Source organism: Spermophilus citellus, assembly GCF_964194105.1.
Source record: "Spermophilus citellus genome assembly, chromosome: 19".
NCBI lineage: Eukaryota > Metazoa > Chordata > Mammalia > Rodentia > Sciuridae > Spermophilus > Spermophilus citellus.
In genome coordinates, this window is record NC_138201.1 from 15,314,115 (window position 1) to 15,332,819 (window position 18,705).

General features: G+C 43.1%; 1 protein-coding gene across 3 annotated transcripts; it reads right to left on the bottom strand.

Moving 5' to 3' along the window:
- Positions 1-6,172: 6,172 nt before the first annotated feature.
- Positions 6,173-16,921, bottom strand: CIDEC (cell death inducing DFFA like effector c). Of its 3 annotated transcripts, none has more exons than XM_081276282.1 (6): positions 16,857-16,921; positions 15,595-15,672; positions 14,590-14,743; positions 11,024-11,182; positions 10,759-10,940; positions 6,173-6,743 (listed from the first exon to the last, which is right to left on the bottom strand). In XM_081276282.1, the coding sequence occupies exons 2-6, from the start codon at positions 15,645-15,647 to the stop codon at positions 6,578-6,580; spliced, it is 714 nt and encodes a 237-aa protein (XP_081132408.1). In that variant the 5' UTR covers positions 15,648-15,672; positions 16,857-16,921; the 3' UTR covers positions 6,173-6,577. The 3 variants fall into 3 exon arrangements, with proteins under 3 accessions (XP_081132408.1, XP_081132406.1, XP_081132407.1); XM_081276280.1 differs by lacking the exon at positions 16,857-16,921 and adding an exon at positions 15,908-16,047; XM_081276281.1 differs by lacking the exons at positions 6,173-6,743; positions 16,857-16,921 and adding exons at positions 7,257-7,425; positions 15,908-16,061.
- Positions 16,922-18,705: the final 1,784 nt, after the last annotated feature.

Below are 18,705 nucleotides of genomic sequence, written 5' to 3' on the forward strand. Positions count from 1 at the left end.
GGGCGAGGTGTTCAGATTGCCGTTCAAACTCTTAGGAACCTTCCAATTTAAAGCTACCAGTGTCAGGGCTGGAGATGAGCTCAGGGGTAGAGCTCCTGTCCTGGCTCATGTCACCACCACAGGCTAAGGGCGCTGTCACTTTCAATTCATTGCTCGCATTAGCAAAAGACTATAAATAAATCTAAATCCATCGAGAGGAGTGGTTAAATCAATTGCAGCACATACATAAATTTATTGTGAGTTCCAAGTAAATCAAACTTCAGAACATATGAAATCAAAAAAGCAAAGTAAAGGGGCCGGCGCAGTGGCGCACGCCTGTAATCCCAGCGACTCAGGAGGCTGAGACAGGAGGATCTAGAGTTCAAAACCAGCCTCGGCAACCGTGAGACCCTGTCTCTAAATAAAATACAAAATAGGGCTGGGGAGGTGGCTCAGAGGTTGAGTGCCCCTGAGTTCAATCCCCCTTACCAAAAAAAGAAAAGTAAAGCACAGTGCGACTAGAACATACACACGTGTGTGTATACATTTATTCATTGTGTTATATACTAATCTATTTCTTAAAGGTATACAGAAATGGGGAGGAGTCAAAGGAGATGCTATGGTTTGAATGTCTCCCCAAAATTCATGTGTTGGAAATTTATTTCTTACATTTATATTAATGGCACTTGGAGGCGGGGCCTTTGGGAAGTAGTAAGGATTACATGAGGTCATGAAGGTGGGGCCCACATGTTGGCATTAGTGTCTATGTAGGAAGATAGACCCTCTTCCTCCAGAGCAAGAAAGCTCTGGTTGGGGGGGTGGGGGGGTGGGTAGAAGTTCAATGGATTAGGGGAAGGGAGGGGGTATAGAAAAGACAGTAGAATGAATCTTACATAACTTTGTATGTTCATGTATGAATACATCACCAATGAAACTCCACATCATGTATGGGATCCTAAGTAGAGGAAGTTATACTCCATGTGTGTATAATATATCAAAATACACTCTACTATCATGTATATATATATTTTAAATATTTTTTATATATTTATTTTTTAGGTGTAGATGGACACAACGCAATGCCTTTATTTTTATGTGGTGCTGAGATCAAACCGGGGTCCCGCCCATGCTAGGCCAGTGCTCTACCGCTGAGCCACAATCCCAGCCCCTGTCATGATGTGTATCTTAAAAAAAAAAAAAAAAAAAAAAAAGACCTCGCCATATGCCCAGAACACCTGTGCCATACACTTGGATTTGGCAGCCTACAGAAAATGAGCTAAATAAACTATTTTTAAAATAAATTACCTAGTTTCAGCTATTTTGTTATAGCAACAAAAAACAGACAAAGGTAGAGATAAATATGATTAATTATTTTTATCCTTTAGGACTTGTTATGGTTTGGGTATGAGGTGTTCCAGGAAAAGTTCATGTTAGGCAGTGCAGAAAAAGTTCAGAAGTGAAACTTTCGGGCTCAAGCGGTAGTGTGCTCGCCTGGCATGCGTGCAGCCCGGGTTCGATCCTCAGCACCACATACCAACAAAGATGTTGTGTCCGTGGAGAACTAAAAATAAATAAATAAATATTAAAAAATTCTCTCTCTCTCTCTCTCTCTCTCTCTCTCTCTCTCTCTCTCTCTCCTCTCTCACTCTCTCTTTAAAAAAAAAAAGAAGTGAAACTTTCGATTTTGAGAACTGTAACCTCACCAGTGGATTAATCCATTTGATAGATTAATAATTTGGATTACTGGATGGTAATTGTAGGCAGATTGAGTATGACTGAAGAAAGCAGATCACTGGAGTGTGCCTTTGGGGATTATAATTTTGTCTCTGGCTCCTTTAACTCTTTGGTTCTGGGCTTCCATGCGCAGATCAGTGCTCCTCCATCAAGCCTCCTGCCATGATGTTCTTGCCTCATCGGGGGCCCTGAGCAATGGAGTCAGCTGACCACGAACTAACCCTTTGAAACGTGAGTCAAACTAAACTTCTCCTCCTCCAAATTGTTCTTGTCGGGTCTTCCAGTTATAGTGACAAAATGCTGAAAAACACAAAACTATTCAAATTTTTTACTTCGTCAATATATTTCTTCTTCACACCCTTGCACACAAAGTTTAAAAATTTAAGCCAGAGAGCTGGGGTTGTGGCTCAGTTGTAGAGCGCTTGCCTCCCATATGGGAGCCACTGGGTTTAAGCCTCAGCACCATAAAAATAAAAGTATTGTGCCCATCTATAACTAAAAAAAAAAAAAAAAAAAAAGGAAAAAGTCCGGTGTTGTGACACACACCTGTAATCCCAGCAATTTGGAGGCTGAGACAGGAAAATCACAAGTTCAAGGCCAGCCTCAGCAACTTAGCAAGACCCTCAGCATCTTAGTGAGACCTGCTAGCACAAAAAGACCAAATTTCACAAATCAGCTCAGTGCTTTTATTCAGGAACAAAGTTTCACATAGGAACAGGGGAAGCAGGGACAAAGTGACTGCATGGTGGGACCCACTTTCCTGGTGGAAAATGAGCCCCCAAACAAAAAAAAAAAAGGGACTTGGATTATATAGGTTATCCTGAGAGATGATCAGTTTTCTTGGGCACTCAGGAATTTGGAGTCTAATTGATCAGTGAATGTGTCAGTTTTAGTGCTTAGGAATTTGGACTTTTGAGTTGGGGATCTGTGTTTCCATGTCTGAGGGGAATTTACTCTGAGGGAGATCAATGCCTCCCAGATATTTGTCACTTTAGGTATAATGAAACACCTCCTCCCACCTGCAACAAGCATTTGTCTTGAGGGAAGAAAGCTGTCAATGGATGGTTTTCTTTCTCAGGTCATATTATCTTGGGGATTTTTCATTTTCCATATCTATTAAGACCCTGTCTCAAAATTAAAAAATTAAAAGGGCTGAGAATGTGGCTCAGTGATCCCAGTACCAAAAAAAAAAAAAAAAAAAAAAAAAAAAGACACAACTAAACCAGATACAAAAGACTGATTCATAATTTTTAAATATGCAAAAATAGAAATAAAAAAAATTAAAAGACAAAGTCAGGTGTGATCCCAGCACCTACGTAGACGGAGGCAAGAGGATCGAAAGTTAGAATTCAGCCTTAGCAACTTAAGGAGTCTCTAAGCAGCTTAGAATGATCCTGTCTCAAAAAAAAAAAAAAAAAGGACAGGGGATGTCTGTAGCTCAGTGGTAGAGTGCCCCTGGGTTCAGCCTTCAGTACCTAAAAAATTTTAAAAAAGACAAATACAAAAGTCTGGCCTTGTATAAATCTGTGATTCTCAGAGTTGAAAATTATGTCATTCCTAACACTTAGTATAAAGCCCATTTGGATTCAGTAATTACTAAGACAAAGGGTTGGGTTACCAAAGCTAGTCTGGGAAGCTAATGCTGGCAGCCGTCCCCTGCCCTGCAGACATGTGGGAAAAGCTCCCAAATTCAGCCAAAGAGAGCTTTCTACTCTGGGCTGTCCTGCAACTTGCAAGTTGTGGTGGAGGCTGGCTCCATGGGCTGGGTCTTCTGGCAGGGAGGCATAACATTTGTATTAGCACACAAGTTATTCCTGTTCCACTCTTGCTTAAACAGTGGCCTACCCACTCACTGCTCCTGTAAAGTTATTAATAACTGAGTTGGAGAGGGGCAGTGCAAGCTGGTTTGTACCAAGCTCCATTCCTCCCAAGACCAGGAGTTTCACAAGTGAGTCTTGAGTGACTGACTGTGGTTCCTTGGCACTGAGCACTCTCAGCCCAGGGGAAATTAGGTTCTTCCTTTTCTGCCAGGAGCTCAGGGTCTAATGGAGTCAAAGCAGCTGTAGGAAGTGAAGAGAAAAGTGCAGTCCTTGGGAAACTGGGGGGCTGGGAAGAGAAAATTCCAAAGAGCAAAGGAGCCAGGACCTCTGGAGTGCCAGGGGCCAGTCCAAGTGGGAGAATGGCCTTTCCTGGACCAGGCACAGCCAATGGAGGAGAGCTCTGCTGCAATTGAGGTGGGCTGTGAGCCAGACCCTTGAACTTAGTTTTTCCTTAGTTCTTGCTCCAACTGGTACTTGAGTGCAGAGAGGAACTTTAAAAAAAAAAGGATTTTCAAATACTGAGAGCCTATAACAACACAGTTATACCCCCAAGGTGGAGCATTTTTGCCAAGTTTCTTGTCAGTCTTGTGCATCTTTTTTTCTGTACCGGGGACTGAATTCTGAGGTACAACCACTGAGCCCCATCCCCAGCCCTATTTTGTATTTTATTTAGAGACAAGGTCTCACTGAGTTGCTCAGCACCTCACCTCTGCTGAGGCTGGCTTTGAACTCATGATCCTCCTGCCTCAGCCTCCCAAATCACTGGGATTTCAGGTGTGCGACACCGCAACTGGCTAGTCTTATTCATATTTTTAAAAAATTGACTATTTGTCTGGGCATGGTGGCACATGTCTGTAATCCCAGTGATCTCAAGTTTGAGGCCAGCCTCAGCAATTTAGGTAGGCCCTAAGCAAATTAGTGAGACTCTGTCTCAGAATAATAAATAAAAAGGCTGGGGATGTAGCTCGATGGTAGAGCACCCCTGAGTTCAGACCTGGTATCAATAACTAAGTCAATAAATGACAACATGACCCTATTTATATGACATTTTTAAAAAGGTAAATTATATTGGCAGAAACCAGTGATTGCCAGAAGTTTGGGGTGGGAATAGGTGAAGGGGGGATAGATGAAGGGACGTAGGAGGAATTTAGGGCATGCCGGAAATGGTGGTTACGTGACCACCATGACCATATTTGCCAAAACTTATTGAACTATCTGTATTTTTGTCTTTCTTCCTGGTACTGGGAATTTAACTCAGGGGTGCTCTACCACTGAGCTACAGCCCAGTCCTTTCTTATTTTTTTAGACAGGATCTTGCTAAATTGCTTATGGCCACTATAAATTGCTGAGGCTGGCCTTGAGGAAAACCTCCTGCCTCTACCTTCTGAGTTGCTGGGATTATAGAGTGTGCCATGCACCCAGCCTTCATGCTTGTGAGTTGCCTGAGATTGAAAAATGCCAGTTCACACCAATGAGACACGAATCTTTATACTTTGAAGCTACCCTAAGGGCTTATTTTTTAAAATTTGTTTTTGTAGTTGTAGATGGACACCATGCCTTTATTTTATTTGTTTATTTTTATGCAGTGCCACGGATTGAACCCAGTGCCTCACATATGTTAGGCAAGCTCTCTACCACCAATAAAAGCTCACTTGAAATCCCAAGGTTGAAAGTTATGAACATGCCAGTCCCAGTGATGTACAACTATAATTGCAATGATTTGAAGGCTGAGGCAGGAGAATCATAAGTTTGAGGCCAGCCTCAGCAACTTAGCAAGATCCTGTCTCAAAATGAATAATAAAAAGGGTTGGGGGGCTGACGCTGTAGCTCAGTGGCAGAGCACTTGCCTCGTATGTGTGAAGCACTGGGTTCGATCCTTAGCACCACATAAAAATAAACAAATAAAATAAAGGCATTTTGTTCATCTTCAACTACAAAAAAAAAATTTAAAAAGAGTTAGGGATCTAGCTCAGTGGCACAGTGCCCCTGGGTCCAATACCCAGGTACTAAAAGAAGACGAGAAAATTCTATCATGAAAGATAAACTAGCAAGCTAGGATAGGCATTAACAGAGAATTGCCTTATTGCTTGACTAGTACTTTTCCACCTCAACATTTAAAAAGTTGTTATAAAATGTGACAGTGAGGAGTTAGAAGAATGATTAAATCCACTAATGGAAGCTCTTCCAATAGGCAAATTTCATTTTGAAGTTGACCTGGTATTGGTTACATCGTCTGTTCAAGGCTCAGATTCAGCAGACTTTAAATCCAAACTTGTGTGGTTTTTTTTTTTGGGGGGGGGTAATTGGGGATTGATCCCAGGGGGCATTTTACAACTAAGCTACATCCCCAGCCCTTTTTATTTATTGGTTTTATTTCTTACTAAGTTGCTTTTGATCTGGCTTAGTTGCTGAGGCTGGCCTCAAACTTGTGATCCTCCTGCCTCAGCCTTCCAAGTTGCTGGGATGACAGGCATGCACCACTGCACCCAGCTGCGATTTTTTTTTTTTTTTAAATAAAAAGTGCTGTTCCCTGTAATGCCACCTCATACAGAATTATTTGACAGGGATTCTTCTCTTGCTTTGATCTTTTCCAACCTTCCAAACAGAACCCCACCCCCAAAGAATACAAGCAAAGAGGATGTATTTGTATAAATAGTTTATTGTGAACTCTCTACTCTCATACATTAGTGGGCTTGACGATTCACTCAGGAGTAGGTTGGGAAGGGAAGAGAGAGGGAGTGGCATAAAGTGCAGCATGTGGCGACAGATTTTTGAGGGACAGACTGAGGGTGACCAGTCTTGGTCAGCTAAGCTACCTGGGGAAGGAAGGAGCTGGGTCAAGCCAGGAACCCAAAGTTCTCCTTTGACCAGCCCACCCCAGGGTCCCAGTCCTTCCTCTGCTTCCTTATTCATGGTCTTCTGCAGTGAGGGAAGTATGGGGGAGGTAAGAAGCTCTGTAGCTGCCAGGCTTGTGGGTGCTACCAGCTGAGCACAGGGTCCCCAGTCTCATCCTGGGCTGGTGGAAGACCTTGAGATCTGGGCTTTCATTGCAGTATCTTCAGACAACTCGGAATGAGGGATGAGGCCCTGGCCTTGGAGGGCTGCACTTCTTCCTCTGTGGCATCCAGGAACTGCTGCAGGTAGCAGGAGGTGCCCAGCAGCATGTGGCCTGTGGCCTGCATGCTGAAGAGGACCCAGCGAATCATTTCCCTGGGGACAGGCGGGGATGAAAAAGCACTCAAGTCAAAAATATGAACAATGTCCCTCCTTGCATCCTCTCAAATGCATCCTCCCCCAGATTCCCACACTGGCCTGGAGGAAGTACTTTCAAGTTAGCTTTTTCCATTAATAAAATGAAATGTCCACTGAGATAGAAAGACTAAAAACACTTCTTGATTTTAAAGCAACATGCAAAAAGGAGCAAGGGTTGTCTTCCCTCTGCCCATGGAACTGGGTTAACAGAAATTAGCTAAGCTATCTGGAACCTCAACTTTCTCATGCAAACATAGGCTCCTTGAATAAGGCCTTTATTTGTATTTTTTGTAGTGCTAGGGATTGAATCTAGGACCTGGTTCATGCTAGGTAAGCACTTTACCTCTGAGCTACTAGTCTACCCCTAGATTTTTTCCAATTATTTGATTAATTTATAATAATATGTGGGGAGGGGTGCCAGGAGTGTGGCTTGTGGCTCAGCAGTAGAGCACTTGCCTAGCACATACAAGGTCCTTGGTTTGATACCTATAACTGCAAAAAAATAAATAAATAAAAATTAAAAAATAGAGAGATGGGCTGGGGATGTGGCTCAAGCGGTAGCACGCTCGCCTGGCATAGGTGCGGCCCAGGTTCCATCCTCAGCACCGCATACAAACAAAGATGTTGTGTCTGCCGATAACTAAAAATAAATAAATAAATAAATATTTTTTAAAAAAATAGAGACATATATATATATATATATATACACGCATACATATACTCACATGTATTTATAAAATGAAATAATATACTTAAGGGATATAGCTGAGAAATACACCCATTTCTCAAGTTTGAAAACTGAGGCTTTAAACCTAGCTCACCAGCCGTAAAATGAAATGAATTTCTGTCATATGCTACAATACAAATGAGCCTCAAAAAACAGTATGCTGGGCTGGGGATGTGGCTCAAGCGGTAGCGCGCTCGCCTGGCATGCGTGCGGCCCGGGTTCCATCCTCAGCACCACATACCAACAAAGATGTGTCCGCCGAGAACTAAAAAATAAATATTAAAAATTCTCTCTCTCTCTCTCTCTCTCTCTCTCTCTCTCTCTCTCCCCTCTCTCACTCTCTCTTTAAAAAAAAAAAAAAAAAAAAACAGTATGCTATGGGGCTGGGATTGTGGCTCAGAGGTAAAGCGCTCGCCTAGCATGCATGAGGCACTGGGTTCAATCCTCAGCACCACATAAATATAAAATAAAGACACTGTGTTCACCTATAACTAAAAAATAAATATTTTTTAAAAAATCAGTGTACTAGGGCTGCGGATGTGGCTCAAGCGGTGGTGTGCTCGCCTGGCATGCGCGGGGCTCTGGGTTCAATCCTTAGCACCACATAGAAAAAAAAATGAAATGGAGATGTTGTGTGCACTGAAAACTAAAAAATAAAAAAAATGAAAAATTCTCTCTCTCTCTCTCTCAAAACAAAACAAAACAAAAAACAGTATGCTAAGTGAAGAAAGCCAGTCACCAAAGTACAAATATTGTGTCATTCCACTTTTACGAGGGACCTAAATAGAAAAGTTGAGAAAAAGTAGAATAGAGGTTGCCAGGGCCTAAGGGCAGGAGGAATGAGGGTTATTATATAAGGGGTACAGTTTCTGTGTTAGGATGATGAAAAAGTTCTGGAAAAGGATAGTGGCCATGGTTGCACAACATTGTAAATGTACTCAACGCTACCAAACAGAATACTTAAAAATGATGAAGATGGTAAATTTTATGCTATCAATATTTTATCTGAATTTTTATTAAAAAATGTAGTGACGGGGCTAGGGCTGTAGCTTGGTGGCAGAGTGCTTGCTTGGCACGTGTAAGGTGAGAGGCACTGTGTTAGATCCTTAGCACCACATAAAATAAAATAAAGGCATGCGGTTCATCTACAACTATAAAAATTTTTTTTTAATGTAGTGACAATACTGAGCTAAGTCCAGCTTCCTTTTGATTTTTTCGGGGGGAAGGAGAGGAGCGGTACCAGGATTGAACTCAGTAGCACTCAGCCACAGAGCCACATCCCCAGCCCTATTTTGTGTTTTATTGAGAGACGGGGTCTCACTGAGTTGCTTAGTGCCTCACCATTGCTGAGGCTGGATTTGAACTTGCAATCCCCTTGTTTCAGTCTCCCAAGCTGCTGGGATGACAGGTGTGTGCCACTGCGTCCGGCTGCTTTTGATTTTTGATAATGATATATCTACTTTGCTTAGGTCTGAGAGTTCTATTTCCCATAAATGGACTGAGTTTAAAGGCTAAAATTCTTGCTTTAGATTTTGAAATCTGGTAGATACTGACAGCAATGTCATATCAAGACAGGGAATGGTATGGCAATATGACGGGGGAAATAGCTACTGGGGAAAATAGAAGCTTTAGCCATAGAACCAGGCTCCAGCCTGCCCCTGACTTGCCTCTGACAGGTAGCACCTCACAGCCTCAGTTCCCCCATCTGAGATTGGCTACACAGAGGGGAAACTAAACAAGCCAAGTGGTGCTGAGGATTCAACCCGGGCCGCTTGAGCCACATCCCCAGACCTAATCACATACATTTTTATTCATTCTACTCTGTCCCCCTGCAATGTCAGGGATGGAACCCAGGGCTTCGGTGGTGCTAGGCAAGCACTCTACCACTGAGCTACACCCCCAGCTGATTATTTGAATAATTCTATGATTATTAAATAATTGAATAATTCTATGATTATTTGAGTAACTACTATGTGCTGGTATTCATCAAGGTTCCAGAAAGCAACAGACATTCTTGCTTTCATGGAACCTTGTTCTTGTTCTCATGTCTGATTCATCTTTGTATCTTTAGTTTGTAGCATAGGATGAGGCACACAGTATGTACTCAGGAAACACTAAATAAAACAATTGTGGACAACTAGAATCTAGCAGAAGAAACTGGCTGGAGGCCATGCTCTGCTGCTATCTAGTTTTGTGGCTTTGGACAGATTGTATCACTTTAGCCTCAGGGACCATAAGCCCCTAATGGGATAAGAATTCTCCAGAACAACGCTGGGGCAGTAGGATTTGGGAAACATCATAACCGTACTTGTCTTATGATTTCATATCCTTTCATGTTTCTTGTGATACTTGATTAAACTTTCAAAAGAAAAAGTTTAAGACAACACAAATGCTTCTTCTCCATAGACAAATTAATTTGTCCCTATGGAAGAAAGATTATTTCATCTCTTCTACCGCCATGGAAAAATTCAGTTTGTTATCTATAAATTTTTAACTCATCATTATCAGCAGAACTACATATGTGGGAATTTGAATTGTTCTTTAAACTGATTGTAACTTCTTGCTAGTTCTCTCATTAATTGATGAGTTCAATAAAATCTTTGACACATGTTTGTTTTTAAAAACTTGATTCACTGGCGCAGGGTGCAGTGACACACACCTACAATCCCAGAGGCTCAGGAGGCTGAGGCAGGAGGATCTCGAGTTCAAAAGCCAGCCTTAGCAACGGAAAGATGCTTAACAGCTCAGTGAGACCCTGTCTCTAAATAAAATACAAAATAGGGCTGGTATGGGGCTCAGTGACCAAGTGCCCCTGAGTTCAATGACTGGTACTACCCACCCAAAAAAACAAAGTTGATTCACTGCTCATTGCTGGAGCATGTGTTCAGTGTATATGGGGCTCTGGGTTCAATCCCTCCCTCCTTTTTGCCCCAAAAAAGTTAATTAGAAGACTGCTTAAGAAAGCTTACTTTTTTAGGTGAAAAGATGCAGTTTGCCGTAGTAGAAGGTAAACAACTACCTGTATCAAGGTCCCATCATGGAGTACCTGTACCCCTCTGGCACACACTAGGAGTGCAACTCAAGCACTTAGATATAATTGTAAGTCCTACATGAATGCTTACTGTTACGCTTGTTACTCCAGTGCCAGACCCAGGCACTGAGAAGGGCAGGGCTCCATATGGACAGATAGGGGCTCTGCCATTGCTCTGTACCCACTCGGACCCCACTTCACCCCTGTTCACTCACTTCACCATGCGCTTGGCTCTGTAGCAGTGCAGATCATAGGAAAGGGAGTATGTATTATAGAGTGTTGCCTTCACATTCAGGCAGCCAATGAAGTCCTGTGGGTTCAGCTTGTATAGGTCAAAGGTTATGCGGGCCACATCAATCTTCTTGGTGGGCTTATGGGAAAGTTGGTACCTAAGCCCCTACAGCAAGACAAACGTGGTTGGCATACTTCAAGACTTCTCCAAAGCTCTCAGTTTTCTCCCCTACATAGGTAGGAGCTCACCTGTTTTGATGGAGGTTGCCATTTCTCCCCCTTTTGGAGGACCATGAACACCGTATCATCTGCCAGGGCTTGGAAATACTCTTCTGTCTCTACAATTGTGCCATCTTTCTCCAGCACCAGGGAGAAGGGTTTGTTTGCCAGCATCAAGACATCCCGAACCTGGGGAATAAGGTTAGTGATTCTTCTGCCATCCACATGTAGCCACAGAGCTGGTGTGTGGAAGACACTCATCATACCACTTCAGTTGCCAGGTAAAGAGCCAGGGTGTCAAACCAGGAGATGGCACAGAGACCCAGGCATCATTCTACCATGGCATCCCCACCAAAGATTTTTATATTATGGTACCTCTTGGTACTTGACTTCAGAGTTAATAGTCTAGAACAGTGCAGTCCAATAAAATATAACAGAGGTTATATATATGAAATTTCATATATATATGAAATTTTAGTGAGATATAATTTATGTACAATAAATTTCACTCTTTTAAAGTGCTTTTCAGTATATTTGCTAAGTTGTACAACCATCATTACTATCTAATTTCAGAGCATTTTCATTACCCCTGAAATAAACCTACTATCCATTTTTCCCATTCCCCATCCCATAGCAACTTTCTACTGTCTGTATCTATGGGTTTGTCTTTTCCAGACATTTCATATAAATTGAATTATACAACATGGGATCTCCTAAGACTCACATCTAAGAATGTTTTCAAAAGTCATCTATATCATAGCATAATTCATTCCTCATTTTGGCTAGTAATATTCCACTAGATAGATGTATCATATTTTTAATTCTTTCAACAGTTAATGAACATTAGGGTTGTTTCCACTTTTTTACTATAAAAATGCTGCTGGGAACTCTTTTTTAATATTTATTTTTTTAGTTTTCGGCGGACACAACATCTTTTGTTTTTGTATGTGGCCACACGCATGCCAGGCGAGCACACTACCGCTTGAGCCACATCCCCAGCCCTGCTGGGAACTCTTGTGTACAAGTTTTTTGTTTTGGGGTTTTTTTTTTTTTGGTAGTGGAAATTGAACTCAGGGGCATTCAACCATTGAGCCAAATGGAAATAGTAGTAACTACCTTAAGGTTTTAATTAAAATAAATAAATTAATTAAATAAAGGTACCATGTCCACCTACAACTAAAATATATATTTTTAAAAAATGTAAGTGTTCTTTTTAAAAATATTTATTTTTTTTAGCTTTTTTAGGTGGACATAATATCTTTATTTTATTTGTATGTGGTGCTGAGGATCAAACCCAGTGCCTCACGCATGCCAGGCCAGCGCGCTACTGCTTGAGCCATATCCCCAGCCCTAAAATTGCAAGTGTTCTTGAGTTCACTTCCTGAGTTTAAATGCCAGAATATGGTCAGGCACAATGGTCACATCTGTAATCTCAACTACTTGGGAGGGTGAGGCAGGAGGATCTCATTTGCCCAGCCAACCTGGACAACTTAGTGAGACCCTGCCTTACAATAAAATAAAAAGGGCTGAAGCTGGGTGTGGTGTCGAATGCCTGTAATCCCAGTGGCTCAGGGGGCTGAGGCTGGAGGATCGCGAGTTCAAAGCCAGTCTCAGCAAAAGGGAGGTGCTAAGCAACTTCGGGAGACCCTGTCTCTAAATAAAATACAAAGTAGGGCTGGGGATGTGGCTCAGTGGTTGAGTACCCCTGAGTTCACGCCCTGGTTACCACCCCCACCTCCCAAAAAAAGGGCTGAGGATGTAAATCCAGCACCCCTGAGATTAATCTCTACTACTACTACTATTAATAATGATAATAAAAATCTCAGAGAATAAACTCAGCCTCTGCCTCTGGAAAATGGAAATTGTAATAACTGCCTTAAAGGTTTTAATTAAAAGAAATGCTGTAAAATGGGCTGGGGATGTGGCTCAAGCGGTAATGCCCTCGCCTGGCATGCATGGGGCGCTGGGTTCGATCCTCAGCACCACATAAAAATAAGGAAAAAAAATAAAGATGTTGTGTCCACCGAAAACTGAAAAATAAATATTAAAAAATTATCTCTCTGTCTCTTCTATCTTAAAAAAAAAACAAAAGAAATGCTGTAAATCATCTAGCAGAGTACATGATCCATAAGCAGCATTTACTACATTTGTATACTGTGTTGATTAAAATGGAAAAAAACCCATGACATGCCATAGAATATATATATTTATATAGGAATAGACCATTCCGGACATTTATAACCACATTATTAATTATTTTGGAATGACAGAATTCTCACATTTCTTTTAAAAAAACTTTTTAAAGTTTTAGATGGACACAACACCTTCATTTTATTTTATTTATTTGTATGTGGTGCTGAGGATTGAACCAGTGCTAGGCAAGCGCTCTACCACTGAGCTACAGCCCCAGCCCCTCACTTTACATTTTTTGATTGTTTCACTAGAGAATATATTTTCCTGCTTAAAATTCTTCAAAAGGGGTCTGGGGTCAGCATTACACCAATAGATTAATATATCTAGCTTCCAGATCCTGATTTTTGAAATACCGTTCTCCTTGGAAATGAAGCAGAATTTTTAGGAGAAAAATGGCCAATCCAAAGACTAGGGTAAGGAAAATACAAGATGAGCCTGCAGTAGGATTCCCTTCAGACCTGTCTATCATCTTGAAAAGATGGAGTCTCACTGTTGTTCCTCCTCACATTTTTTGGCAATAGGACCCTGAGTGGAGGACTCCAAAGCTCAGTGACTACAAGAATCTCCTTTTGAACTGGGGACAACGAAGCAGGACACTGCATAGGAATCAGGAAGCAGGTTTATTTGGCTATAGCCAGGTTCAGAGGGCAAAGCTTTCTCTGTAATCAATCAATCCCCCTGAACCCCAAGTTCAGGCAGTTTCAGAACTTTATACCCAGCATGTAAGGGAAGGGGCTCAGAAGTTCACAGTCTGCAGAAATTCACACAAAAGCAGCTTTTTTCTTTCACCTTTCTGGGAAATTAACCCTTCAAGGACAACACCTGAGAAGGGGAGAGCTTCTTCTCCCCTTTCTTCCCTCTCCCTGCCAGCTGTTACCATAGAGCCCAATTAGGAACATCTTCTCTTATCTTTGGAGTAAACATCTCTGTGAAGCTCTGGCTCAAGACCAGAGGCCTTGTTAAAGGATCTATCTTTTTTTAATCACACCTTGCATTTACAAACACACTTTTACAAACTACTACACTGGATATTCCATAAATGTTTGTGAAAAACTAGTAAAGGGGTGTTTAGCACCTGGAGTGCTGATCTCTTGTAGGCCGGTGGCCAAATAAGATAGAGCAATAGGAAATACAAAGTTTAACTACATTGAACTCTTTTGTAGAGACTCTTGCTGATAGTCCTAAGATCAATTATGGTGAAGAAGATTTCTGGAGAAGCTTAATTAAGATTTTCTGTGAAAGAGGGGGTGCCACAACACCATGGGTGCTAATATCAGAAAGGAAGACTTTCCACCCCTGTCAAATCCCAGCTCATGACCTGGAAGACAGGGGCAGCTGGCAGGGCCAGCTCTCAGCCAAAGCCCCAGGACTTGGACTGTGTGGAGTTCAGGCAGGCCCCTCACCTTATGGAGCAGGTCCTTAAGGCTGTGCGCTGTGACGCCCTTGCGCACTCTCCGATCTGCTGTGCTTACTCGGCAGGGCCGGGCCCTGGGGGCCTCCAGGCTGGGCTCAGACAGCAGCTGCTGGGTCACCACTGAAGTGCTCACTGCCACATGCCTGGAGGAAGTTGGGAACATCAGGATGAGCCACTTATCTACCACTTCAGACTAGGATCATCATGTGCCTCCTTCATCCCACCCAGATGGTGGGATGTGCTCCAGATGGCCTTACTCAAAAACTTACACAGACTCTGATGGGCATATAAGTCACCTGCAGATCTTGCTCAAATGAAGATTCTGATTAGTGTGGGTGGGACGGGACCTGAGGGTCTCATATGTCTAACAAGTTCCCAAGTAATGACAATTTGGCTGGTTCTTGGACCATGAAGAGTAGCAAGTTGATAGAAGACCCACCCCGCATCCCCCCAAGACCACTTTCTTCTCGTGGCCTTGCTCATTTTACCGGTAAAGTGGATGAAGCAGGGGAAGCCTATGGTCAATTGAGATGTTTTTGGACACTGAGGTACACAAAGCAGAACCAAAGGAGTAGAGAGAAGATGGAGCTTGGATTTGCATAGGCCCAAATTCAAATCTTGGCTGTGTTACAGATCTGCTAGGTGAGGGAGAGTGCCCACCCTGTGCCTCAATTTCCTTATCTATACATTTGGTGTAATGACCCCTGCTTCCCATAGTCATTGTGAGGCCTACCCAAGATCAGGAATGGAAGCGCCAAGCACAGAGCCTTCCCACCTCTACCCCAAGTGTGGTCGTGGCTTGATGGTGGCAGCATTCACGTCACCTAGGGGCTTCTCAGACTTGCAAAACCCCAGGTACCACTTCAGATCTCCAGATCAGAATCTGTATTTTAACAAGATTCCCACGTGACTTATGCAACCATTCACATTTGAGAAGGTCTCACCCACAGCTCCTAGGTAGCTCTCCTACCCCTCCACCATTGACTCTCCTTACCTGGACAGGGTCTTGGGGTAGAGAAGGCTGAGGGACTTCATGGCATATTCCATCCTCCTCAGCTGGAGTGTTTTGGATCTGGGAAGGAGGCAGAAAAAGGTGGTTAGAGTGGGAAGGAAGGGTGTCCCTCTCTCCCGTCATTGGACACAGTACAACTCAGCCTCCAGTCCAGCAAGTCTGGACTGGTCTCTCATCCCAATTCACACATACCAGCCCCATGCATGTCTATGACCAAGCCACAGGCTCCCATCCTCATCTCTGTGCTCAGGCTCAGCCCCCCTGGTAGCTGCTCCCCTGCCCCAGCTCCACTCACTCCATGTTTCTCTGTCACTGGCTCTGTCACACTGAACAGGGATCCCAAGTTGGGGCTGAAGAGGCCCTGCCTGGGTTGCTCCTGTCCCCAGGGCAGAGTTCACTTTACACTGGCAGGAGGTGAGTCACACCACCTCATGCTTGCTTCTGGGGACCTGAAGGTCACCTATAGTCCAGAGACTTCCTAGGCAGCCAGCCTGGTCTGAGTCTGCCCTCTCCCATGAGTCCTTAAGCAATCAAATCACTCAGACTTCCCGCTGGCCCAAAGAACTTTCTGTGATGGTGGAGATGTTCTGTTTGTGCTCTCCAATACCATAGCTATGAGCCACATGGGGCAATCAAGCACTTGAAATGTGGCTAATATGACTAAGAAGCTGGATTTTTAATTTTGTTGAATTTTGGCTAATTTCAGTTTAAATTGCCACTGTGGCCTGTGACTCCTGTCACCCACATTGAACAGCACAGGTCTAGGCAGGTAGCCCTGGGCTTACCTGCCTCCACGTTTACTCCTAAATCACCACACTGAAACTTTTGCATACTCCAAACTTTTTGCACAAGTCACTCCTTCCTATAATGTCTTTCCCTGACCCGGAGCTGAATGTTTAGTCTTGAAGCCCCAGTTTCTAGCCTCTCCAATCCCTGGCTACCTGGCCTTGAGCTGCTCGCTCTTATTTTTAGCACCCAGCATAGAGTGTGCTGGGCACAGAGCAGGGGGCACAAGGAGTGGGCATGGAACAAAATCCCCCTCCCCAGACAGGTAGCATTGCTCTTCCAAGATCTCCAGGCTCTCCCCAAGTCAGCCCCCACAGAGGCCGAAAGCCCTGCTTTCGCACTTAGTACTATCTCAGCCCACTTGCTTTGGCCACACTCCTCAGTCCTGTCCCTAGGAAAACTCTGCCAATCACCACCACACCTGCTCTCCAGGAGCAAAAACACCCCAGACTCCTCACCTCCCCCTCACAGCCTCCTAGCCTCCTTGCAATTGTGCCCAGCCTGGCCCAGGCCTCCCTCCATTTTATTTCCAGTTCCCAGGAAGCCACTCCCCCGGCCTTCAGCCCAGCCAGGGAAAAGAGCATAGGGAGTAAGTTTGCAGCTCTCCCTAGGGATTCCAAGCCAGTGTGATTTCCAGAAAAGTCTAGAAAGGAGGGAAGAAGGCATGTTTTGAAAGCTTTGGAAATGGGTATGGTCCAGACCATGCTATCAGGTAAGAGGGCACAGAAAGCAGGCATATGCAAGTTAGGATTCTACCTCTGCCCGACATGGGTTGTTTCGGTTCAAACCAGTCTTCTTTCTTCTGTGAGCCCCACAGAGACAGTGATTCTTGTTTTATAGGGCTGAGGTGAGGATTAGTGATGGTAACGGTTTTGCAGTGTAGAGAATGGATGGAGTGATATTGGTGTTATTCACAGTAAATTTTAAATATAGCAGAAAGTAAAAGAAATTGAAATGTGTAGTGGGTAAGAGTGTTAGATTGGCTGTGGAGGCTGAGGCATGAGGATTGTGAGTTCAAAGCCAGCCTCAGCAACTTAGCAAGACCCTAAACAACTGAGCAAGACCCTGTTTCGGGGTGGGGCATGGGGTTGTGGCTCAATGGTAGAGCGCTTGCCTAGCATGTGTGAGCACTGGGTTCAATTATCAGCACCACATATAAAAAAATAAAGTCCATTGATAACTAAAAATAGTATTTATAAAAAAAAAGACCCTGTTTCAAAATAAAAAATAAAAAGGGCTGGGAATGTGACTCAGTGGTAAGGCACTCCTGGATTCAATTCAAAAGTAAGATCTACAATACAGCAATCTCTCTCTCTCTCTTTCTCGCTCACACACACATACAAACACACCCCTATGAGAAATGAAAACATGTTCACACCAAAACTGTATACAAATGTCACAGCATATATCTTTTTTTTTTAAAGAGAGAGTGAGAGAGGAGAGAGAGAGAGAGAGAGAGAGAGAATTTTTTTTTAATATTTATTTATTTTTTTAGTTCTTGGCAGACACAACATCTTTGTTGGTATGTGGTGCTGAGGATCGAACCCGGGCCGCACGCATGCCAGGCGAGCGCGCTACCGCTTGAGCCACATCCCCAGCCCAACACAGCATATATCTTAATAGCCAGAAGGTAGAACTAACCCAAACGTTCATCAATTGATAATGGGTAAGAAAATAGAGTATATACACAGTATATCACTTATCAAAAAGATAAATAAGGGCTGGGGATGTGGCTCAAGCGGTAGCGCGCTCGCCTGGCATGCGTGCAGCCTGGGTTCGATCCTCAGCACCACATACCAACAAAGATGTTGTGTCCGCCGAGAACTAAAAAATAATAAAATATTTTTTAAAAAAGATAAATAAAATATTTTATTAAAAGATACATGTTACTATGTGGATGAACCTTGAAAACATTATGCAGTGTAGGGCTGGGAATGTAGTGCCATGGTGGACTGCTTGCCTACCTTCCACCAAATCCCAGTACATAATGTTTTGTAAAATAAACCCCATAATGTTTTATGGGGTTTTATTTATTTATTTATTTGTTGTTGTTGTTTTACAAACCAACCCCAAACATTATACAGAGTGCAGGAGGGCAGTCACAAAAGATCATATCATACACCTACTGTCTGATTTTGTTATGGACCAGAATACATGGGCAATGACCAATCAGACTCCATTTTACCCCGAGACTCCGTGTCATATAAGAAATGCTTCTCCCATGGGAATACTCTGCCTCTGTACCTATCTATAGTTGCTTAGCATGGCATATTTGGCAACACAAAATGGCAATTCTTATACAATGTA

What these genes read in the sequence shown, in the direction of transcription:
- CIDEC (XM_081276280.1), bottom strand. An exon ending in TACCCCAAGACCCTGTCCAG is followed by an intron (nt 14,744 to 15,594) that starts GTAAGGAGAGTC and finishes AACTTCCTCCAG; the next exon opens with GCATGTGGCAGTGAGCACTT. An exon ending in AGAGCCAAGCGCATGGTGAA is followed by an intron (nt 6,744 to 10,758) that starts GTGAGTGAACAG and finishes GCCTGTCCCCAG; the next exon opens with GGAAATGATTCGCTGGGTCC.